We start from the raw sequence: 20,594 nt of genomic DNA, 5'->3' as shown, positions 1-20,594 counted from the left end.
TGACAACATCCTTTCCTTCCTGCCTTAATTATATAACATTGTTGTTATTGTTAACAACAATTACCAATTCCTCAGCAATTCAGTCCAGAGAAGAAATGGAGACAAACTGAAATGAGACAAACAATTTTTGAGGCAAAATACTACTTCATCAGCATCTGCACAAAGTTGATTTCATTAGAGAGACTTCAGCGTTAGCCAAGATCAAATATTTGCCTTCACAATTCCACCCCAGGACACTGACATGCCAGAAGTCTGCAGAGACCACGTCTACCTGAGCAGTGCTCTACCATTTGATGCCTTGTGTCTTAAATTCTGGTCTGAATGACTTGTGATCAACTTTATGCAATGCTTTCAAGGGGAAAGTAGAGAAGATGATTTTCTGCAACAGAAGAGTTTCATTGTATGATTTTCTTACACAAAAAAACAGTCCCAAAGCAGCAAATAGCTCTCAAGTTTTGTGGTGCCCATAGTGGTCTGGAGAAGCAACATGAAAATGAACAGTCAGGGCACTTGACTTACCTCCCAGCTCACCAGTACACGTGTGTCAGACAGAAAGGAGAGGGAAGGTGCTCTGCACTGGCCAGGTGGTCCTGCTGCCGTGGTGACTTCTGTAACGTCTGAAAATGGCCCATACTAGAGGGGAAACAAGTTGTCTGGGCATTAATATATAAGCACACATCCATCTCACACTGCTTAAAGTTTTCCAAGAACAGCACACTGTCTTTGTCAATGCAATAAACTTTCTCAAAGATACACCGGACTTCCAACACTCAACATCAAACACCAGAGTTCAGCAGGAGACCACATAAAGTTGAAGTGTGAGATAAGCTCAGGTAGCAGCAAACAGCACTTACATCCTTCCTGTGCAGCAGTAAGTGCCTGTGAAAGCACAACCCACCTCCAACTGACCCAAGAGTGAGAATGTGCACCCAGCAATGGAGTAACCAAGGAGCAGGTTGTGTCCTTCTACCTTACCTCAAAGCATCGTGTTCACATCCTATGCTGTAGCCTGGCATAACTGGATTCTTGTAGATACAGAGAGAACAGCAGCAGGAAAGCCCAGACTGGAGTCCAAATCCATGCCACACTTCAATTATAAAAGGACAGGAGGTGATGGAGCCCAGCCTGGGTCCAACATGCAGGGGCAGGCTACCCACATGCTGTGTACAGCTTAGCTCCGCAGGCAGCTACGCCAACTGCTCAGACAACTTCTGAGCCTTTGGGAGGGCAGTAATTTAAATGCATATTAGCAAAAGTAAAGGCAATTTTCAAGAGTCTGAAAAACTGGCTTCAGCCAGCAGAGCGAGGACAGGAGGGCTAACAGTGGAAACAGCCTTTCTGAGGGCTCGGAGTGGGATAATGAAGTTCACTCAGTACATCCCCAAGCTAACTAGAAATTATTCTCCAGTACAAAGGAACTTTGCTGGAAGCAATTAGAGGAAAACCACTGATATTTACTTACTGGAATGCAATACTAGCAAGGATGGAAAAGAAAAAAAAAGCCACTACAGAAGCTGAACAACACTGAAATGATGAACTCCATAGTTCCTGACACAGACATGTGTCAGTACCTGTGCTGTTGAGACAGGCTAACGCTGATCACTGTGTTTGAATGACAAAGAATGCACACTTCAAAAGACAATAAGCTTATTTATTGACTTCTGCTCTTTTCTTTAGCAAATAGGAGGAAGAAAGGTGTTTGCACCTGGTAAAGAACATCTTCCCCTTGTTTGTATCAGGTGAAAAAACCCCTAACCAAACCCAAACCAGCCCCCTCATTTAACGACGGCTGGGACTAGAAATGCTTTGCAGCTTTAAACACTGGTTTGGAAAAAAAAGAAAGAACAAAACTAAAAGCAGAAAAGGGCAAGGTATCATATATCCATAGTTACTAGGTTGGCAATGGCTTTCGTTTCAGCAAGTAAATCCAATCTCTTGTGTATTTAATTTGTTTTTCACAGAAAAAAACCCCAAACACACACCAACAAGTGACTAATTTAAAGACAGAACAGTTTCAAGTTTTGCATGTTTTTCTAAGCGAAGTTTAAACAGAACTTCTTCCTGTAAGTGAAGAACTTTAGACCTTTGTGCTGTCATCAAGATTTCCTGGGAACAAACACATTGACACACATTTACTGCTGCTGGGAATGCCTTTAGGAAAAAAACCTTGCAAAGACTCTCTCATAAAGGCAAACAGAACCAACCCAAACCCCACTGAATCAATGGGATCTCACAACAGATCTCTGTGGACATCAGATATGATTTCTGATGTATTTGGGAAGGCAAATCTTCCAAGGAAATCATGTAACCAAAAAAAAAAGCATGTTCCACTTAAAGCAACAAAAAAATCAGTTAAGAATACAAGCTTCCCTCAAAATATATCAATACTTGAGGGAAATCTCAGTAATCATTTTCACCCAGTTAAGATTTAAGACATGCAAAAGAAATGCAGTGGATGGGAAATAAAGCAAATTCCACCTTCTGACTTTGAGCAGGGATTTTGCACACTTTGGTGCAGCTGACTTTGGCCAGTCAAGTCATTAGTAGCTGAAGCCTCTTTTGAAAATGGTTCCAGATTCAAAACTGCAGCTTTTCCTCAGAAGTTCCTTTAAGCGTTTCCCACTTGATCTCTTTTTGTCCATTTCCCTCTCTCCTTTCTGATCACAGCACTAACACAGCACTAACTGCCCAAAATCACCCATCTGAGGCACAGTGAGTAAAAGCCAAAGCCTGCTCTGGCATGCCACACGTACCCCACCATCGTTCAGAGCTCTCACTCTGAACTGATACGTTGCTCCAGGAAGAAGGTTGCCGACAGTGCACTCCAGGTCAGGCCCATGATACACTTCAGAGACAACTTCTTCAGGTTCTGTCATTTCCACACTGTACTCTGAGATGGGACAGCCACTTTCTGATGGAGGAACATCTACAAAGGAATCACAGAATTCATTAGCAACGTAAAGATAAATGCCAGGAAGATTAATCTTTTACTTCACATACTATGAAAATACACACTTGCATACACACGCACTACCAACAATGGTACTTCTGACTTGCACACACTTGACTCAGTCTAGAGAAGGGTAGATTTAAATCAGACATTAGGAAGAGGATCTTTACTATAAGGGTGGTGGAACACTGCAACAGCTTGCCCAGGGAAGTGGTGGACACCCCATCCCTGGAGACATTCAAGGTCAGGCTTGATGAGGCTCTGAGCAACCTGATCTAGCTGGGAATGTCCCTGCTTACTGCAGGGTGTGGGACTAGAGGACCTCTAGAGGCCCTTTCCAGGCCAGTGCATTCTATGCTTCTATGACTGGATCTTGCTTTGTGCTTCCTAGAGAAGAGAATGCACTTTCTACAAGGTCTAGTGACAGAAAGAAAAGCTGAGGCAAGTTTGGCAACTAGTCATCAAGTCTAAAGCTATTCAGCAGTGAGATGCTCCCATGGCTTACCCCACTGTAGCTGGACTTCTTTGTGCTTTGGCTTCCCCAGAACTCGTGGTGGCCGGCAGGGCCCTGGTGCAACACTTAGCGTACGGACAGGTAAACTTTCAGAACACTGGAAGAGAACAGGAGTTGGAGTTAACTCTCCAGTGTCATTAATGCCTGCAAAGTGAGAGTGGCACAAGAAACTGTTTTCTACAGCCACCACTTAAAAGACATTTATAAAAACAATAAAGGCCAGGAGATGCTATCAATAACGTTGTGTACAAATGCAACTAATAGAGTTCTTTCATTAGCGTACTCAAAACTGCAGCACAGGAAACTTGGATGGCCACTGTGGTGGGGTCTTCAATTTCATTTTTCTTGTTAGTGAAATAACATCAAGGCCTAAAGTACTCCATCATAAGAAAAGAAGGAGGAATAAAAGGGTAGGTACTGCAATGAAGTCAAAGAAGAAAATAACAGGAATCAATGGCTGAAAACCGGAAGCCAAACGTTTAAAGAATTCAGTCACCTGAAAGGCAATTAACTGTTACAACAAACTACCCCTAGTCCATCTCCAGTCTCCAGCTTTGGTCAGTACAGGCTGAGTGTCACCTCTCTCAAGGAGGTAGCTAGATCAGAGAATCACAATGATCTTTTCCAATGGAAATATAAACACCAAAATAGAACCTCACTGCACCAAACTGCAGTTTGCCTGCAAAAACCCCAAACCCATCAGGTACACTCACGAGTCTTCCACAATTCAGCAGCTTGCAACATAAGACTAACTGCCATCAGTGTAGCTTTACTGTGCTGCAGGACAAAACACTCACCTTTGGAAAGCAGGAATCTTTTAGCAAAACTAGCAGAGAGATTCCTGAAAAACATAAACCCACCAATCCTTGTTGCTCAACAGTACATTACCTGACTGTGTCCACCAGTGCTGATACAGCAAGCCCGGAGTTTATACAAAGTGCCTGGTTTCAAGTGAGTACAGGTATATTCTGTAGCTGATCCACTATATGCCACTTCCCACTGATTTGCTAAAAAAAAGGAGAGATCCAGGTTTAGAGAAGTATAATGCAAGAAGTTTAACAAGTGCCTAAGGGGGAAAGAAAATCCTGAACGTGGTATTCCACAAATCATAAATTTCAGGGAAGTCTTTAGTGTTATTATTACTACCAATATTATTCCCACTTCAAGAAATACCTATTAAAAATATACATATTCTTACAAATGACTCTAAAATATATTAAAGACAGTATATTAAACAGTAGGCTCAGCCCTAAACTCTAGAATTTCACCAGTCTTAGAGAAAAATAGCATACTTCAATAAAACCCACAACAAACCAACCAAAAAAATCCAAGAGACAAACGCCACCAAATCCAAACCAAACTCTCCCAGGAACTCTGCAAGCAACTAATATCTGCAGCATTAGGCTCTTAATGATAACAACAATAGCCCACAGGGTCAGTACTTTCTAGTAGCCAAAATAGACTGAAAAGGGACTTTTGAGGGTGTCAGGTAAGGATAGGACTAGGGGGAATGGAAAAAAAAAATAGAAGTGGGTAGATTCAGACTGGAGGTTAGGAAGAAGTTCTTCCCCATGAGGGTGGTGAGACACTGGCACAGGTTGCCCAGGGAGGTGGTGGCAGCCTCTTCCCTGGAGGTTTTTAAGGCCAGGCTGGATGTGGCTCTGGGCAACCTGCGGTAGTGTGAGGTGTCCCTGCCCATGGCAGGGGGCTTGGAATGAGATGATCCTTGAGGTCCCTTCCCAACCCTAACAATTCTATGATTCTATGAAAATGTGTTTCAAGTTTACCTTCTGGACTTCCTTGAGAAATCTCTAACAGGTACTTCAGGATTTCTGAACCACCATTATCCTGTGGTGGATCTGAAAAAAAAAAACAAGGCAAGTTGTCAGCAAATCAAGATTAGGAGCAAACTGTAACAAACAGATTACAGAACCTCCTCTGATTGTGCTCCCCCCCCTCCACAAACTCCCTCCAAGCTCACTACACCAAGGAACTTTGTAGCAGAAGTGGGTAGCAGATGTTAGTTTTCAGCATGAGTCACAGTAAGGCTGCTGGATAAGGATGCTACAAACAACATGTATGGGAAAAAATATGGAAAGAGATGCAGCATTGGAGGCTTGCAGCTGGACTGATGCTACAAAGGGACATGAAATGGAAGGTGAAAAGCTCAAACATACACTTGAGTGCAAGTTAGTCAATAAAAGAAGCAGCATTTTGGATTCAACCCCTTGAAAATCTCCACTGTGACAAACTGGACTGGCTTACCCCACTTCACACTGAAGCCATGAGATGTTATTGGCCCCTTAATAACAGGTCTGGTTGGAGGTCCTGGCCTGTCTGGGCTTGTTGTACAGACCAGCACTTCACTGGGAGAACTCTTTCCTTCCACATTAGAAGCAAACAGCTGAAACAAAACCACAAGTTTACCATCGTTTACTGTAACTGCTTTTCTGACAGTTCTGCATGAGACTCCTTTGCAGTGATTGCACAAACATCATTAAACTGGGAAGTGTGTCAGAACCCAATAAAGTGTGTGGGTCTCTACTAACAGATACTAGATTGTCATGTTGTTTCTTTAGAAGCCACAGCGATTTCCCCCCCTCCCTTCAGCAGCAAGAGATTATGACGTGTGTTAAGATAAGAGCACTGCTGGTTTTCCCTTTATAAAAAAAGAAGTCACGTGGCAAATTGTAGTTATTTGCTTATAAAGGATGAAAATGATGACAGTAACTATGCTATTTTTCCTCTCAGAGATATTTTATATTGCTATTTAAAACACTAATTCAGAGTAGCAGTAATCACGCAATTAAAAGCTCTAGTGGCAACAACACACAAGCAAGAAGCGCATAATCTACAGCCCCCAAAACGAGCAGGAGGCACACAAAAGGAAACTTTCTCAGCCAAAGCCTTCATCTCCACTCAAGAACCCCTTCTGCTGACTTCAGGGAGAAGTTTGCAGTGCTGAGAGAAGACATGAGGGCCTGGTCAGGGGATGAATCAGACCAGGATCATACGAGAAGCCCCAAGTGGCTCTATGCTTGGTGGCTGCAGTCACATCAGCTCATGCTAGTCTCTAGGATAGAGATCTGCTGCCAAGGAAGCGAGTAATAAAACATGTATTATAAATGCTAATTGTAAATATAAGCTAGCAGAAACTTTTCCACTTGGGAAGCTCTGTTATTCTCAGGAGTAGTCATTTCTATCTTCTCTCCTAACGCAGCATCCAAGGAAAACAATTTGCAGTTTTCAATGTTTAATTTGAAAGCAGGGCCGCAGAGAAGCACTAAGCAGCCTTTCCCCCCAGGCAGCCACAGCAGCTTTGACAACACTAAGCTACAAGGCACCGCCTCTGAGTGACACCATTACAACTTTCCCCTTCAATCTGATCTAGAGTGAGGGGTCCCTGCCCATAGCAGGTGGGTTGGAACTAGATGATCCTTGAGGTCCCTTCCAACCCTCACACTTCTATGGTTCTCTGGGCAGCTCTTCCTACAAGCTCATAAACTCTGCTGTCCCGCAAAGGAACATCTGCAAAGTTGTTTCTGAGTCTTTGAGGGAAGCTTTTATCTACAGAAGCCAAACGCTTTGAATCGACACAAACTAAGGACAACCTTCTCCCCGCTGTGCTGTTTTACAAGTGACACAAAAATGCTTCCCGAGGCGGTTTCTGCGTGGCAGTGTTGGCTTTACAGACAGACAGCATCTCGCCACCTCCAGAGGGACTCAGCACTCCGGCTGGCGTGGCCCAACGCCATCTTGTGGAGCTGCGCTCGCCTCCGGCTTTGCTGCGCTGGTACAGAAGGATGGAAGGACAGATGGACAGCCAGCCTCGCCCTAGGGACAGCCAGCCGGCCACACTGCAGCTGTTTTCCACCAGATGGTAAAATCGACACCAACTTCTCCTCAATAGCAGCACCCACCACTTGTGCTGTGCTGATGGCTTCAGCAGCAGTGAGGCAGACCGCTCATTTTTGTACCTGCAAAAAGACTTCAGAGTATCTTTGCTGGGGGCGGGGGGGGGAACTGTATTTAGGAGCAGCCACAGAGCAGGAGATACAAATACTTGCTAAAGAAAGCCCACCAAAACAACAGCTCCAAAAGCAGACACGTGTATGTATGGTATGGAAAAGCTTTCATTTCTGCATGTCATGGGAGGAAAAGCCCCTGAGCTGGGGAAGGAAGCTGTTTGCTTCTTGCAGTGTTTGCTCCATTGTGGCACACAGTAATAAGCCAAGAAACAAGAGGTTCAAGCTTGAACACCAAAGATTTCACCTCAACACGAGGAAAAACTTCTTTACAGTGAGGGTGACGTAGCACTGGAACAAGCTGGCCAGGGAGGTTGTGGAGTCTCCTTCTCTGGAGACTTTCAAAACCCACCTGGACGCATTCCTGTGTGGACTACCCCAAGCGATCCTGCTTTGGCAGGGGGGTTCGACCCAGTGATCTCTTGAGGTCCCTTCCAACCTCTAATATACTGTGATACTGGAAACAAGTTTGGGTTTGTGACCATGGATTGGGTTTTTAGAATAGAATTAACCAGGTTGGAAAAGACCTTTGAGATCATCAAGACCAGCCTATGACCCAACACCATCTAATCAACTAAACCATGGCACTAAGTGCCCCATCCAGTCTCTTCCTAAACACTTCCAGTGATGGTGACCCAACCATCTCCCTGGGGAGCAAAGCAGCTGACTACAACCTCCTCATGCCCTGAGCCACACTTTCATAACATCATACCTGACAGTTGATGGTACTGAGAACTCTGCTTGTTTCAAAAAGGCTGAGCAATGAGCATCTCCTGTGATTCAAGTTAAAATACAGCTAACAGTTCAATTTATTAGGTCACTGTATAAAGTAAATTTATGTTTGATGACTCATTTTTGGAGCTGGTACTAATGAGTCCCTACAGTGCCTGGAAAAGAAACCACACATAAAATACTCAGCAGCGACAAAGGGGAAAAATATTTTACCCTGAATTTATACTGTGTGCTTCTTCTGAGATTCTTCACAGTACAGGCTTGCTCCTCTCCAGTGTACTTTGGGTGAAACACACTATCCTAGAAAAAACAAACCCAAACAAATTCTTGTTACTGAGGAAGAGCTCTCTGCATTATAGTCTGTAGGTAGAACACATTATAGCAAAGGGCCTTTATAGTCCTGTGCTTTGTTAATTATTATTTATTTTAAGCTGCAAGGCCACAATAATTTTCCTTCTAGAAGGATGTTGCAACTGACCTGAATAATATGATCATGCTGCAAAAATGAGCACAAACCCAATGGTGACAGTTTAACACGTTACAGAAATAGAAGTGACAGATGACAGAACACAAGCAGACCACACAGCAGTGAAGAGGACACAGCAGACTGAACTGGTTAGGACAAGCTGCCTTATGCCTTACAGACTCCTGGAAGCTTTGTACAGTAATCACGGGTGACAGTAGAGATTTTTAGCTAAGGATTCAGAATTCTACTGTGGAGCAGAACAAATCACACAGCTCTGTCCTGCCAAGTACTTAGTACTCCTAAAAGAGCCTCCAAAGCAGCAACCCACAATCTCCTCTGGGAGCTTGAATTGATAAATAAGAACTCAGTCTAAGTCATTAAGTGTACTTCATAATAACATGGTACTTACATTATCCTCTTCCTGAATTTCCAGGGTGTAGGAAATCACTTCCTCTGGTGTGCATCCTTCTACTTTATTCCACTGCAATGCAATCCACGTAACGCCAGCTCGAACAAGCCTTGGTGCAGAAGGGGTCTGAGGAATATTACCTGCAGTGTAGCATACCACCTCCTGGCTGTACCCACTGCACAGAGACAGGGAAGGAGAGAGGAATGTTAAAGAAAAAAAACTGAAAGAAAACAAAACTCAGTGTATTGAGAGAAATATTGCATATCTTCAGAAAATCCAGACACTATTCAAATGGCCCAGGTGGGAAAGATGAGCACCCATAACTATGAAGAGAAAAAAAATACAGGGTTATAGGTGCCTGCAAAGCCATTTCTACAGATCTCATCACCAAAATATTGGAAAAAATTGTATTTGCCTCAAAATCTTAGCTTACTGTGAAGGAGAGGAAAATGTCATTTAACAGAGGGGGAGTTAAACCACAAGAAATAAAGCCCCAGGTGTTCAACTTTCAGATGTTTAATTTGAGATGCAGTTTCCAGCTTTTATAGACTCAGAATACAATTTCTATTTAGGCTACACCTCTGAAAGTTGGGTGCTTCAGTGAAGGCAGTCCCACTGCTTCAGATATCCTCCTCCAAAGAAAGCAAGGGAAAAATTTAGCCAGTCATGACCACACCTGTTCAGCATCACACAGGAGCTGTCTGGTGCAGGCACAGGTACCTTCCAGCCCCCCAGGCTGGCTCTGCTCCTTTCCAACTCCACCCACCCAAACTTCTTTACATTTTAATCTGAGTATAAAGTTGCTCTTTTGCCCAGCTCAGATTGCAGCCAGAGAGAGATGCATGCTCTCATCTCATCTAAATCCCAGCCCGTGATGCCTCAAAGTGTATCAAGCAAGTGTAGGAAGAATTCTCTTAAGACTCCATGCAGAATATAAGAAGTACAATGGAAATTTGAGAACAAAGTTTAGAATGTACAGATTCTGGTGAATTTTCAGGAGGACACCACCACCAGAATTTGCAGCTGAAGAGAAAATTCTTGGCAATTTTCAAATCTCTGTTTATGAAGTAGAAATCCATTTTGCTCACATGACTTTAACAGACACCAAAAGCCACATCTCCTTTTCCTGAGCCTCCTTCCTCAAAAATATTTGTTGAAATATTATAGTTGTTTTTTAAAAAACATATCCTAGAACTAAAATCTGAACAAGGAAAAAAAGCAGGTTAACTACTAAGCCCACAAGCATGACACAGAATCAAAGAATCACCAAGGTTGGAAGAGACCTCAAAGATCATCAAGTTACAACCAACCCAAACCATCTTACAGCACAAAGTGTTGCATGACATTAGCATGTCATAGTTTTGAGTGCTGCCTATAAAAATAAGCCATGTGCTGTTGGTGCTTATCTCCTAGATTAACACAGAGCAGCTGACCAAGAATGTAGTTCTCAGTCACTCACTTCTCAATAGGCTGAGGGGAAATGAAAAAAAGAAGACGAAAAAAAATAAAGAGAGGGAAAAGAAAAAGAAAAAAGAGAGGGAGAGTTGAAGCATCTCCCAAGATATTTTAAAAATCCAGCAAGAAAAGAGATGCCAAAACTGGGAACTTTGCACAAAACTGGCAGCTCCTTTCTAATCACACTCAAGCCTCTCTCTCTCTCTCCAGATCAAGTATCACTTCAACACGGAAGGAAGTAGTTGGCAAAAGGAACTCTGTGCACATGAACTGTCCCCCCTGCATCTTAAAGGGAAAACAAAGAAACCTGAAAAAAACTTTATAAGGTTATACATTACTGAGAGGTTTATGTTTTGAAGAGAAAACAATACAGGAATCTCCCTCAGCACAGCACATTGTTATACACCACTAGTGTTGCCTTTTCTGTCCTTCTTGTAATAACGATTAGATCCTGTTTAGCTAAGGAGGACAATAAAGCAGTATACAAGAGCACTGGATGTTTAGCTTCTTCACAGCTCAACTTTTCCTGGCCTACTCTCCTTCCATGAGCACACAGTTGCTACAGCACAATGTCTCTTTGGGCACACTGTTTTGCAGCTGTGTCACATTTTAGCCCAGTAGTCCCTAGCAGTTCCTGGAGGATTTCTCATCATCTTAATTTGAGTGCGTTTGCTCATACGCAAAGAAAAGGAGAACCTGAAACCCATCTGGCAGGGCCTCTGGGTATGCCTGTCCTCTCTTGGTCCTACTGGTGCTCTCTCACCCTCCTCTCCCACCCCACCAGCCAGCCCTGCCAGTCCTGCAGAAGAAGGAAGGGACTGTACTGCTGAAAAAGAGACAGAAGGGCTTTGCTTTAAATCAGAAAAATAAATATATCAAGGTTCCTTTCAAATTCTGTAACTCAACTTCCTCTTGCTTGTTTTTCTTGGTTCATGAAGGTCTCTAGTGGGAATTTTACATAACAGATGTATTCTTTTTGTATCAGGAATAGACCAGAAAACACCATTTAACACCTCAAGAGGAGCCTCTCTTCTTAGGCTAACCTCATCCCAGTGAAGCTAGGCAGCGATCCCTGGGAGGTGAATGATACCAGCAGGGAAGGTGTGACTTACGCTAAAGCATTAAGAATAGAGCAAATGTCAGGTATTTAACTTAAAATCAGGAAGTGAAAACAAATGAACAAACAAAAATCCCTCCCCCAGATTCCTCTTTAACACTGTGACTGATAGGCCAAGGCTTTTTGTGAAGAAGTCATGTCCCTTGGGTAACTTACCTAGTACCAATGTCATTCTGAGCTGCTAACCGGAAGGTGTAGCCCAAAGCTGGACAAAGCTTAGTCAGCTTGCAATGCTTCTGGCTGCCAAAGTAACATTCTCTGAAACCACTGTTCCTCTTTCCCTGGAAAGAGAGCAATCTGTAATCAGACAGTTATGAAATGAAAGCACGTGGTTCTTATTTTGGAAAGAGCTGTTAAAAGATATTAGAACTTGAGACTTCTATACAGGCACTGTGCAAAGAAAGCTGTGTACGGCACTGCCAGCCCTGCCACACCACCTCAAATAGCACAGACAAGCAGGCATTCTGCTGTCAGATGCCTCCTCTTTTCAGGTTCTTATCTTCACAAGATGCATCTACAGCTTCTGTCATCCTGCTTGAAGTGCGATTTATCCTACTCGTTAACCACAAATCACACAAGTTAAGGGTGAAGTTACTCTCTTAACTGACCTGGCCAGAGGGGCACAGGAAATCGGCAATCAACATCTCTTCTAAGTGCTACCCCTTCACACCTCCAATCTCACATAAGCCATCCCTGGTCCTTCACAAACACTCTATCCCACAAGAGGGCTCTCGCTCCCCACCGTCCAGGCCCTTGCCAACCTGCAGGCAGAGACACAAGACTGGGAGCAATCCTCTGCTCAGCTCCCTGCCCTCCAGGGCAGCACAGATTCACTCATCACGAGTAGTAACGTGCCAGGTTCTGTACCCATCCCACTGTACAGAGCACATCGCATGTAATGAGCAAAGACGATTTACTGAAAAGGATGGAACTTTGTTAAGAACTTGCATGCCAGAGGTGTGTTTCATGGGAGCTTCACATCAACATGACCTGGAGCAATGATGAGCTCTGAAAAAGCCAATACGGGACAGCCGTGAGAGAGGGTCTGGAGATACCTCTCCAGCTCCCGAGTCCATTCTCAAGTACAATGGGTACAAACCAGCACAGCAGAGGACAAGGACACTCGGAAGTTCTCTCCCACCCTGCCACACTTAAAATTCTTTTCATTCCAACACAGCTTTGTGTGCTGTGGGGTAAAAACAAAGCTGAGCTTTTGCAGGTCAGAGACCCCAAGACAACAAAGAATATCTGGCCTCATCCCATGACACATGTGGGAAATGGTCAGTTTGAAATCTTTCAGGAGACAGGGCATGGATTGCTCAGCTCTACTTAAATAATATCTACCTGAGCTAAAGCAGTCTAAAGGAATTTTAATTTCAATACCTGGATACAGAATTAATGGACAATCCCATTAAAAAATACTCAAAAGCACACCAGAACAGAAGATTAGCAGAGCACACCCACGGCTCAACCTGGTGCAGGAGATAAAGTTATGTCCATCACTGCAACTTCTGACTTAAGAACTCTGCTTTGCCATTACTATTTTTGGCACCTGTCTCCACAGTATTTAAGTCTTATCTCAGTGAAATTACCATCTGCCCACAGACAAGGCTATTTACTTCTCCAGATACATGAGCTTGACAGAAGACTCAATGTTTCTATGCCTAAGCAGAGTAACAGGAAAATTATTTATACGGGTAACCTTCACTTGTGGTCAACAGCCTCACCTACTGCTGCTCTGCCTGTCCTCCCAGACACTGCTCTTCCTCTATACATCACTTCATCATTAATCATCTCAAAAATGCTTGAGTGGGACATTTACTTTTCACTGGTCCATTCTCCATCCCCTATCAATTCCTACTTCTTCTCGCTTGAATTGCACGACAGAGGAAAAAGTCCATAAAATGTTTGCAGTAAATCTCCAAAATGTGGTTATTAAGCTGCACAGGATCATGCAGACCTCCAGCATGGCACACCAATTTGGAGGCACTGAAGAGACCTTTAGCATGCTGGCAAACTGCCATAACTTACTTTTATTTCATAGTTTCATAGTTTCATTCAGGGTTGGAAGGGACCACAAGGATCATCTAGTTCCAACCCCCCTGCCATGGGCAGGGACACCCCACACTAGATCAGGCTGGACAGAGACTCATCCAGCCTGCTCTTAAACACCCCCAGGGACGGGGCCTCGACCACCTCCCTGGACAACACATTCCAGGGTTTCACCACTCTCATGGTGAAGAACCTCCTCCTCACATCCAGCCTGAATCTCCCCACCTCCAGCTTCATTCCATTCCCCCTAGTCCTATCACTACCTGAGATCCTGAGAAGTCCCTCCCCAGCCTTCCTGTAGGTCCCCTTCAGATACTGGAAGGCCACAATTAGGTCACCTCGGAGCCTTCTCTTCTGCAGACTGAACAGCCCCAACTCCTTCAGTCTGCCCTCATAGGAGAGGTGCTCCAGCCCTCTGATCATCCTTGTGGCCCTTCTCTGGACACGCTCCAGCACCTCCACATCCCTCTTGTAATAGGGGCTCCAGAACTGGACACAGTACTCCAGGTGGGGTCTCACCAGGGCTGAGTAGAGGGGGAGGATCACCTCCCTCAACCTGCTAGCCACACTTCTCCTGATGCAGCCCAGGATCTGATGGGCTTTGCGGGCTGCAAGAGCACATTGAGAGCTCATGTTGAGCTTTTTGTCCACCAGCACCCCCAAGTCTCTCTCCTCAGGGCTACTTTCCAGCCAGTCACTGCCCAGCCTGTATTTGTGCCTGGGATTGCCTCGACCCAGATGCAGGACCCTGCACTTGCTCTTATTGAACTTCATGAGGTTGGCCTGTGCCCACCTCTCCAGCCTGTCAAGGTCCCTCTGGATGGCCTCCCTTCCCTCCAGCGTGTCTGCTGCACCACACAGCTTGGTGTCATCAGCAAACTTGCTGAGGGTGCACTCAATGCCACTGTCCATGTCACCCACAAAGATGTTGAACAAGACAGGTCCCAGGACTGATCCCTGAGGGACTCCGCTTGTCACTGGCCTCCACTGGGACATGGAGCCATTGACAGCCACTCTTTGGGTGCGGCCATCAAGCCAGTTCCTTATCCATCTAGTGGTCCACCCATCAAACCCATGTGTCACCAGTTTGGAGACCAGGATGTGGTGCGGGACAGTGTCGAAGGCTTTGCTCAGGTCCAGGTAAACAACATCAGTTGCTTGCCCCTCATCTATTAATTTTGTCACTTGCTCATAGAAGGCCACCAGGTTGGTCAGGCAGGATTTGCCCTTGGCGAAGCCATGCTGACTGTTCCCAATCACCTCTTCACTATTCTTTTGAGCAAGTAGTGACTCCAGGAGGATCTGCTCCATGATCTTTCCAGGCACAGAGGTGAGACTGACTGGCCTGTAGTTCCCTGGTTCCTCCTTCTTACCCTTTTTGAAGATGGGGGCAATATTTCCCCTTTTCCAGTCTGTATTTATATAATGTGATCCTACAATCCTTCTACAACTTGCTTTCACACAGAATCTTCTTCAGCTTCACACAGGTTGCCCAGGGAGGTGGTAGAAACCTTGTCCCTGGAGGTTTTAAAGGCCAGGCTGGATGTGGCTGTGAACAACTTGATCTAGATGGCAGGGGGGTTGGAACTAGATAACCCTCGAGATCCCTTTCAACTGTAGCAATTCTATGATTCTATGATTCACCCACCTGCTCCAGCTGTAGCATTGCTGTATGGCTCAAGTAAATGAAGGGATAAAACTGGAAGAGAATCATGACCCCTAAAGCAAAAGGCTTCTGTAAATGAGAAAACTTTCTCAAATCTAAAATCCCTTGGTACAAAGTTCTAGGATAAAACTCCTTTTGGACAAAAGTAATAGGTCACCATACTGCCTAGCTCAGCAAGAATGGATTTAAAATCCACCCTACACAAAACCTAATCAGCAATCCTGTGTTTTAGTCAAATACCCACTCATCAGTGCAGATGAACAGATTTTCATCTTTTTCTCCTACACAAGCTCTCTTTTATAGGTACAGGTGCATTAAATAATTTGTCACTAACTCTTTAATGAGTTCACTGTTTGTAAAGCACCTGAAGACTTTCAGTCCCTTTTTGATTTCTGCTTAAGAATGGAGGTTTCCCCCCCTCATTTTCTTCTGCTTTTTCTGCAAGAGAAGAGACTGACCAAATGCTAAGTGTGGGGTTGATAAACAGTGGTGGCTGGGTAAAAAGGAAAAACATGGAAAATCTCACCTGCAGCACAATGCCTGAGCTGAGAGCAATGGGCCAAGGAAACTCCTATTTGTCAAACTGATTGGTTAAAACTTGCCCAAGTTTGCCAAAGACTTAGGTTATCTTTGACTTTAACAGTACAGATTCTGATACTGTATGTATTTTCTTTTCAGAACTGGCATTGTACATTCCCCAGGCTCACTCAGAGACTGACTGGTATTCAAATTACTCAGACTGGCTGGTATTTTGGATTCTGTTGGCACTAATTGGAGAGGCTGGCCGATATTTCTAATTATCCTGGCATTAATAGCCTGGAAATAGCCTCTCCGCTCCTTCTCTCCCAAGATTTATGAAAGCACTAATGCTGGCATAATTATAGACAGGAACAACTGGCAGGCTGGTACTGGCTGCCACCCAAGACTCTTAAAACTTTCCCAGAATCCTTCTCCTATTCTTTGTACACTTGGCATCCAAGTTTTAATCTTCTAAATAATGTTTTGTAAGTTGCTTAAAATACACTGTATCATTTCCTCAAATATTTCTAATCCACAAGTTTCAGAGAGAGAGCAGACACTGTCTGACTTCTTCACCAGCCTAGACAACCTAGACTGTGATGATCATCAAGGCCTGCCCAAGGAAACAAGAACAATTCACCTCCACAAATCCATCAAGGTTTAACAATAGCGTAACACAGCATTTTAACACAGCTTTGAAGAGCTCTGCTGCTATCTCAGCTGTTTTTCAAGCTACACACTCAAAAGAGGAATACTTCAATTTTTCCTGGAGAGAAGAAACTCCAGCTCCAAACTCAAAGCCTCCCTTGAAGATAGCTTTTACTGAAACAAGGGTCTTCAGACTTTAAATGGGTTTTGTTGTGTCCAGTTCTGGGCCTCTCAGTTTAGGAAAGATGTTGACTTGCTGGAACGTTTCCAGAGAAGGGCAACAAAGCTGGGGAGGGGTTTGGAGCACAAGCCCTATGAGGAGAGGCTGAGGGAGCTGGAGTTGCTTAGCCTGGAGAAGAGGAGGCTCAGGGGAGACCTTATTGCTGTCTATAACTACCTGAAGGGAGGTTGGAGCCAGGTGGGGGTTGGTCTCTTCTCCCAGGCACCCAGCACCAGAACAAGAGGACACAGTCTCAAGTTGCACCAGGGGAGGTTTGGGCTGGATGTTAGGAAGAAGTTCTTCATAGAAAGAGAGATTGGCCATTGGAATCGGCTGCACAGGGAGGTGGTGGAGTCACCGTCACTGGAGGTGTTTATGAAGAGACTGGATGCGGTGCTTGGTGCCATGGTTTAGTTGATTAGATGGTGTTGGATGATATGTTGGACTCAATGATCTCAAAGGTCTTTTCCAACCTGGTCTATTCTATTCTATTCTATTCTATTCTATTCTATTCTATTCTATTCTATTCTATTCTATTCTATTCTATTCTATTCTATTCTATTCATTCCCTGCAGCAGATGTAGTAAATAAGCAGGAGGGGAGGAATGGGCAGGTCCAGTGGATAGAGAAATAAAGCACAGTTCTTCACAAGATTTCACTGTAAAAAACCTGAGTAAAAGGTGCCAGCATCAGATTTGTAATCAGGAGGCAAGCTGGCAGCCTGCTGCTGGCCATGCCAGCAGTAACTTCTGTCTCTGGTTCATACTGGCAATGAAATGCAACAGACTGATACTCAATCTGACACAAAGCTGTGGAGCAAACTGTCAACAATTACTAAAACACACCCTAATGTCTCTGCAAATCATTTATTGTGCAAGCTCTTATACAAGGGACTGCATTTTCTGTATCTACAAACATTTAGCAGACAGAACAGGACCTATGAAATATCCCAAAATATACACAAAACCCAACTTCACCCAAGACTTGCCTCCTGCATGTCTCACAGGAGTGGAACAGCCTCAGAACACCGGTAGAGTGTGGAGAGGAGAGGACTCTGAGAGGACCTTATAGCTGCCTTCCAATACTTGGAGGGATCCTAGAGGAATTTTCATAGGAGTGTCTAGCAACAGGACAGGAACAGTTTGAAGCTGAGGGAGGATAGAGTTAGACTGGAGCTTAGGAAGAAATTCTTCAGTATGAGGGTAGTGAGACTCTGAAATAGGCTGCCCAGGGAGGCTGTGGATGCCTCTTCCCTGAGGGGTGTTCACGGCCAGGTTGGATGAGGCCTTGAGCAGCCAAGTCTAACTGAAAGGCATCCCTGCCCATGGCAAAGAGGTAGGAGTAGGTTTCTAAGGTCCCCTCCAGCCTAAGCCATTCTATGATTCTAGAGGGCAGGCAGATTAACAAACACAAGCCCATGCATAAATGTGGAGCTTAGGTATACAAATTCTGGTGGACCATTGTGGCAATGCCAGCGACGAGCAGTGTGAACAACCTGGCAGTGCAGGCCTAGAGCCTGACATGGTGGTAGGCCATGTTCAGCATAAGTGCAGAGCCGGCTAGCAGTGTAGCAAAACAGTGCTGTGCCTGCAGCATGTAACTAAAACAAGGCACTGGTAGCTATAAACACAGAAAGTTATCTTGGGACAACAGGACATGCACCTGCATCAACAAACCTCGTTGTGTCGTTAGTAGTTGGACCAATATCTGTGATAGTGCAATGTGTGGTCACTCATAGGGAACAAATGAAGCCATGCCAACAAGGCGCTCCGAGTTTATATAAGTTGTAGAAGTTCCCTTGCTATGCACTTCTGCCTTTCCTTTCCCTTCTTCTTTGCTTTATTTTACTGTGCTATACTCGCACCATAGGCCTGCAATGCTGGAACAACAAAGGAACAATACTCGATCATATTGGTCAGCTGTATTGACTCTAATCTCCATCACAGAGATACATGGCCCAGATTATGAGCTAGTATAAATGAGCACATCTCTGCTAGCCTTGAGATGTTTAAGATTTTGTGGCAGAACAAAATGATCTTCATTCATCTCCATATAAACTTCATAGAATCAATAAGGTTGGAAAAGACCTCAGAGATCATTGAGTCCAACCTATCACCCAACACCTCATGACAACCAAACCATGGCTCCAAGTGCCACCTCCAATCCCTTTTTGAACACCTCCAGGGACAGTGACTCCACTACCTCCCTGGGCAGCACATTCCAATAGCAAATTTCTCTTTCTGTGAAGAATTTTCTCCTCCCTTGAGCCTAAACCTCCCCTGGTGCAGCTTGAGACTGTGTCCTCTTGTTCTGATGCTGGTTGCCTGGGAGAAGAGACCAACCCCCACCTGGCTACCACCTCCCTTCAGGTAGCTGTAGAGAGCAATAAGGTCTCCCCTGAGCCTCCTCGAAATCATTAACTAGTGTGGTACTTTATCTCTCTCTTCTGCAAATTCATATGAGACACTGGATGAGAATTAAAGCTGCTTTTGAGTTACACACAAAATACCAACATACTCTGAGTGAGAGGGATGTCCTTGTCTCCAACTCAGGAACAGTCCTCCACTTTCCCACAAAGAATAAATAGGATACTCTTGCTAGCCATATGTACAAGAGAAACATTTATTTACTACCACTTAATCACAGAATGACCATTTTACATCTAATCAGTAACAAAGGCCTGATTCTTCCAGCAGGGCCAGCAGCACTGTTCAATGCTGTTGCAGTTTGCTGATTTTGATGAACGTTGGCACCAGGAGAAATCATCACATCCTTTACAGTGATGGTTTGTGTTTGGTAGACTTTTAATGCTGGGTCGTTTTTTTTCTGATTAGCCTTTTGCTTACCCTGAATAATCAATCCTGGCATAAACTGATCAACTAACTAGTTCAGGTTTGTAAAGTTCATAGAAAAAGAGCCTGAAGGTGGAGTTTGCCCTAATCACTAAAGGATTTTTATTGCTAGACTGCTATCGCCAATCCCAGCACTTAGAGGTGGAGGTATGCTCAGATGCTACTGAATTTCAAAACACTTGAGAAGAGGGGCTGAACTGATCTTTCACTCTGCTGTTAAATAATAAAGACTGTCCTCCACAGTGCTTCAGGCATTTTAAGCTAAACCAGTTTATTAGCAAGGCATTACAAGTAGAATGCAAAGACCTATATCAGTACTGAGAAAGAATTTGCATTTTCGAACTAACATGTACCAGCAGTCACATTACAAACTACCTTATCCCATTTGGAGGGAAAAGGGTGGAACAGCAGGCATGGTTTTGCCTATCAACTACTCTTGTCTTCCAGAGTCTGCAGATCAGGAAAAAACCCAAAACTAAACCGAGGAAGATGGGTCTTGAGCAGTACAATCACAGAATCACAGAATGTTAATGAGAGATACCTCGAAAGATCATTCAGTCCAACCCCCTGCCTGAGCCAGATCAGCTCACACATGATCACACAGGAACACATCCGGGTGGGTTTTGAGTATCGCCAGGGAAGGACACTCCACAACCCCCCTGGGCAGCCTGCTCCAGTGCTCCATCACCCTCACAGTGAAAAATTTTTTCCTCATGTTTCCATGGAACAACCTTCCCTTCATCGAATTAAGTCAGAACACAACACACCTAACTCCAGTGAGGTAACAAAAGCAACTCACTTGTGCTTCATCTAAAGCTCATCTGATGAGACAAGAGAAGGTTTCTGAAGTATGCAAGAGAACAGACAGAGAATGGGAACAGCTCTGTGCCTATTCTCAGCTAGATACAGTGAAAGAAAAAAAACCTCAAGCACTTCTCGCCAGGCCCTTGAAAGAACATCCAGAGAAGC

The 20,594-nt window shown here is 44.3% G+C and overlaps 1 protein-coding gene across 1 annotated transcript in view; it reads right to left on the bottom strand.

Annotated features, from left to right (window-relative positions):
• Window positions 1-20,594, bottom strand: part of FNDC3B (fibronectin type III domain containing 3B) — a 237,014-nt gene that overhangs the window by 44,254 nt on the left and 172,166 nt on the right. Inside the window, exons 12-20 of the mRNA XM_068145019.1 lie at window positions 11,825-11,949; window positions 9,097-9,271; window positions 8,435-8,521; window positions 5,730-5,868; window positions 5,252-5,323; window positions 4,353-4,471; window positions 3,456-3,561; window positions 2,754-2,926; window positions 520-633 (exon numbers count right to left, since the gene is read on the bottom strand). Coding sequence (XP_068001120.1) covers window positions 520-633; window positions 2,754-2,926; window positions 3,456-3,561; window positions 4,353-4,471; window positions 5,252-5,323; window positions 5,730-5,868; window positions 8,435-8,521; window positions 9,097-9,271; window positions 11,825-11,949 — 1,110 coding nt within the window. The remainder of the gene's footprint in view (window positions 1-519; window positions 634-2,753; window positions 2,927-3,455; window positions 3,562-4,352; window positions 4,472-5,251; window positions 5,324-5,729; window positions 5,869-8,434; window positions 8,522-9,096; window positions 9,272-11,824; window positions 11,950-20,594) is intronic.

The sequence above is a fragment of the Melanerpes formicivorus genome, unplaced genomic scaffold, assembly GCF_026170545.1.
Source record: "Melanerpes formicivorus ecotype bairdi unplaced genomic scaffold, bMelFor1.0.p_v2 SCAF_12, whole genome shotgun sequence".
NCBI classification, from domain to species: domain Eukaryota; kingdom Metazoa; phylum Chordata; class Aves; order Piciformes; family Picidae; genus Melanerpes; species Melanerpes formicivorus.
The sequence above is the reverse complement of the archived record's forward strand: the minus strand, read 5'-3'. Positions and strand labels throughout refer to the sequence as shown.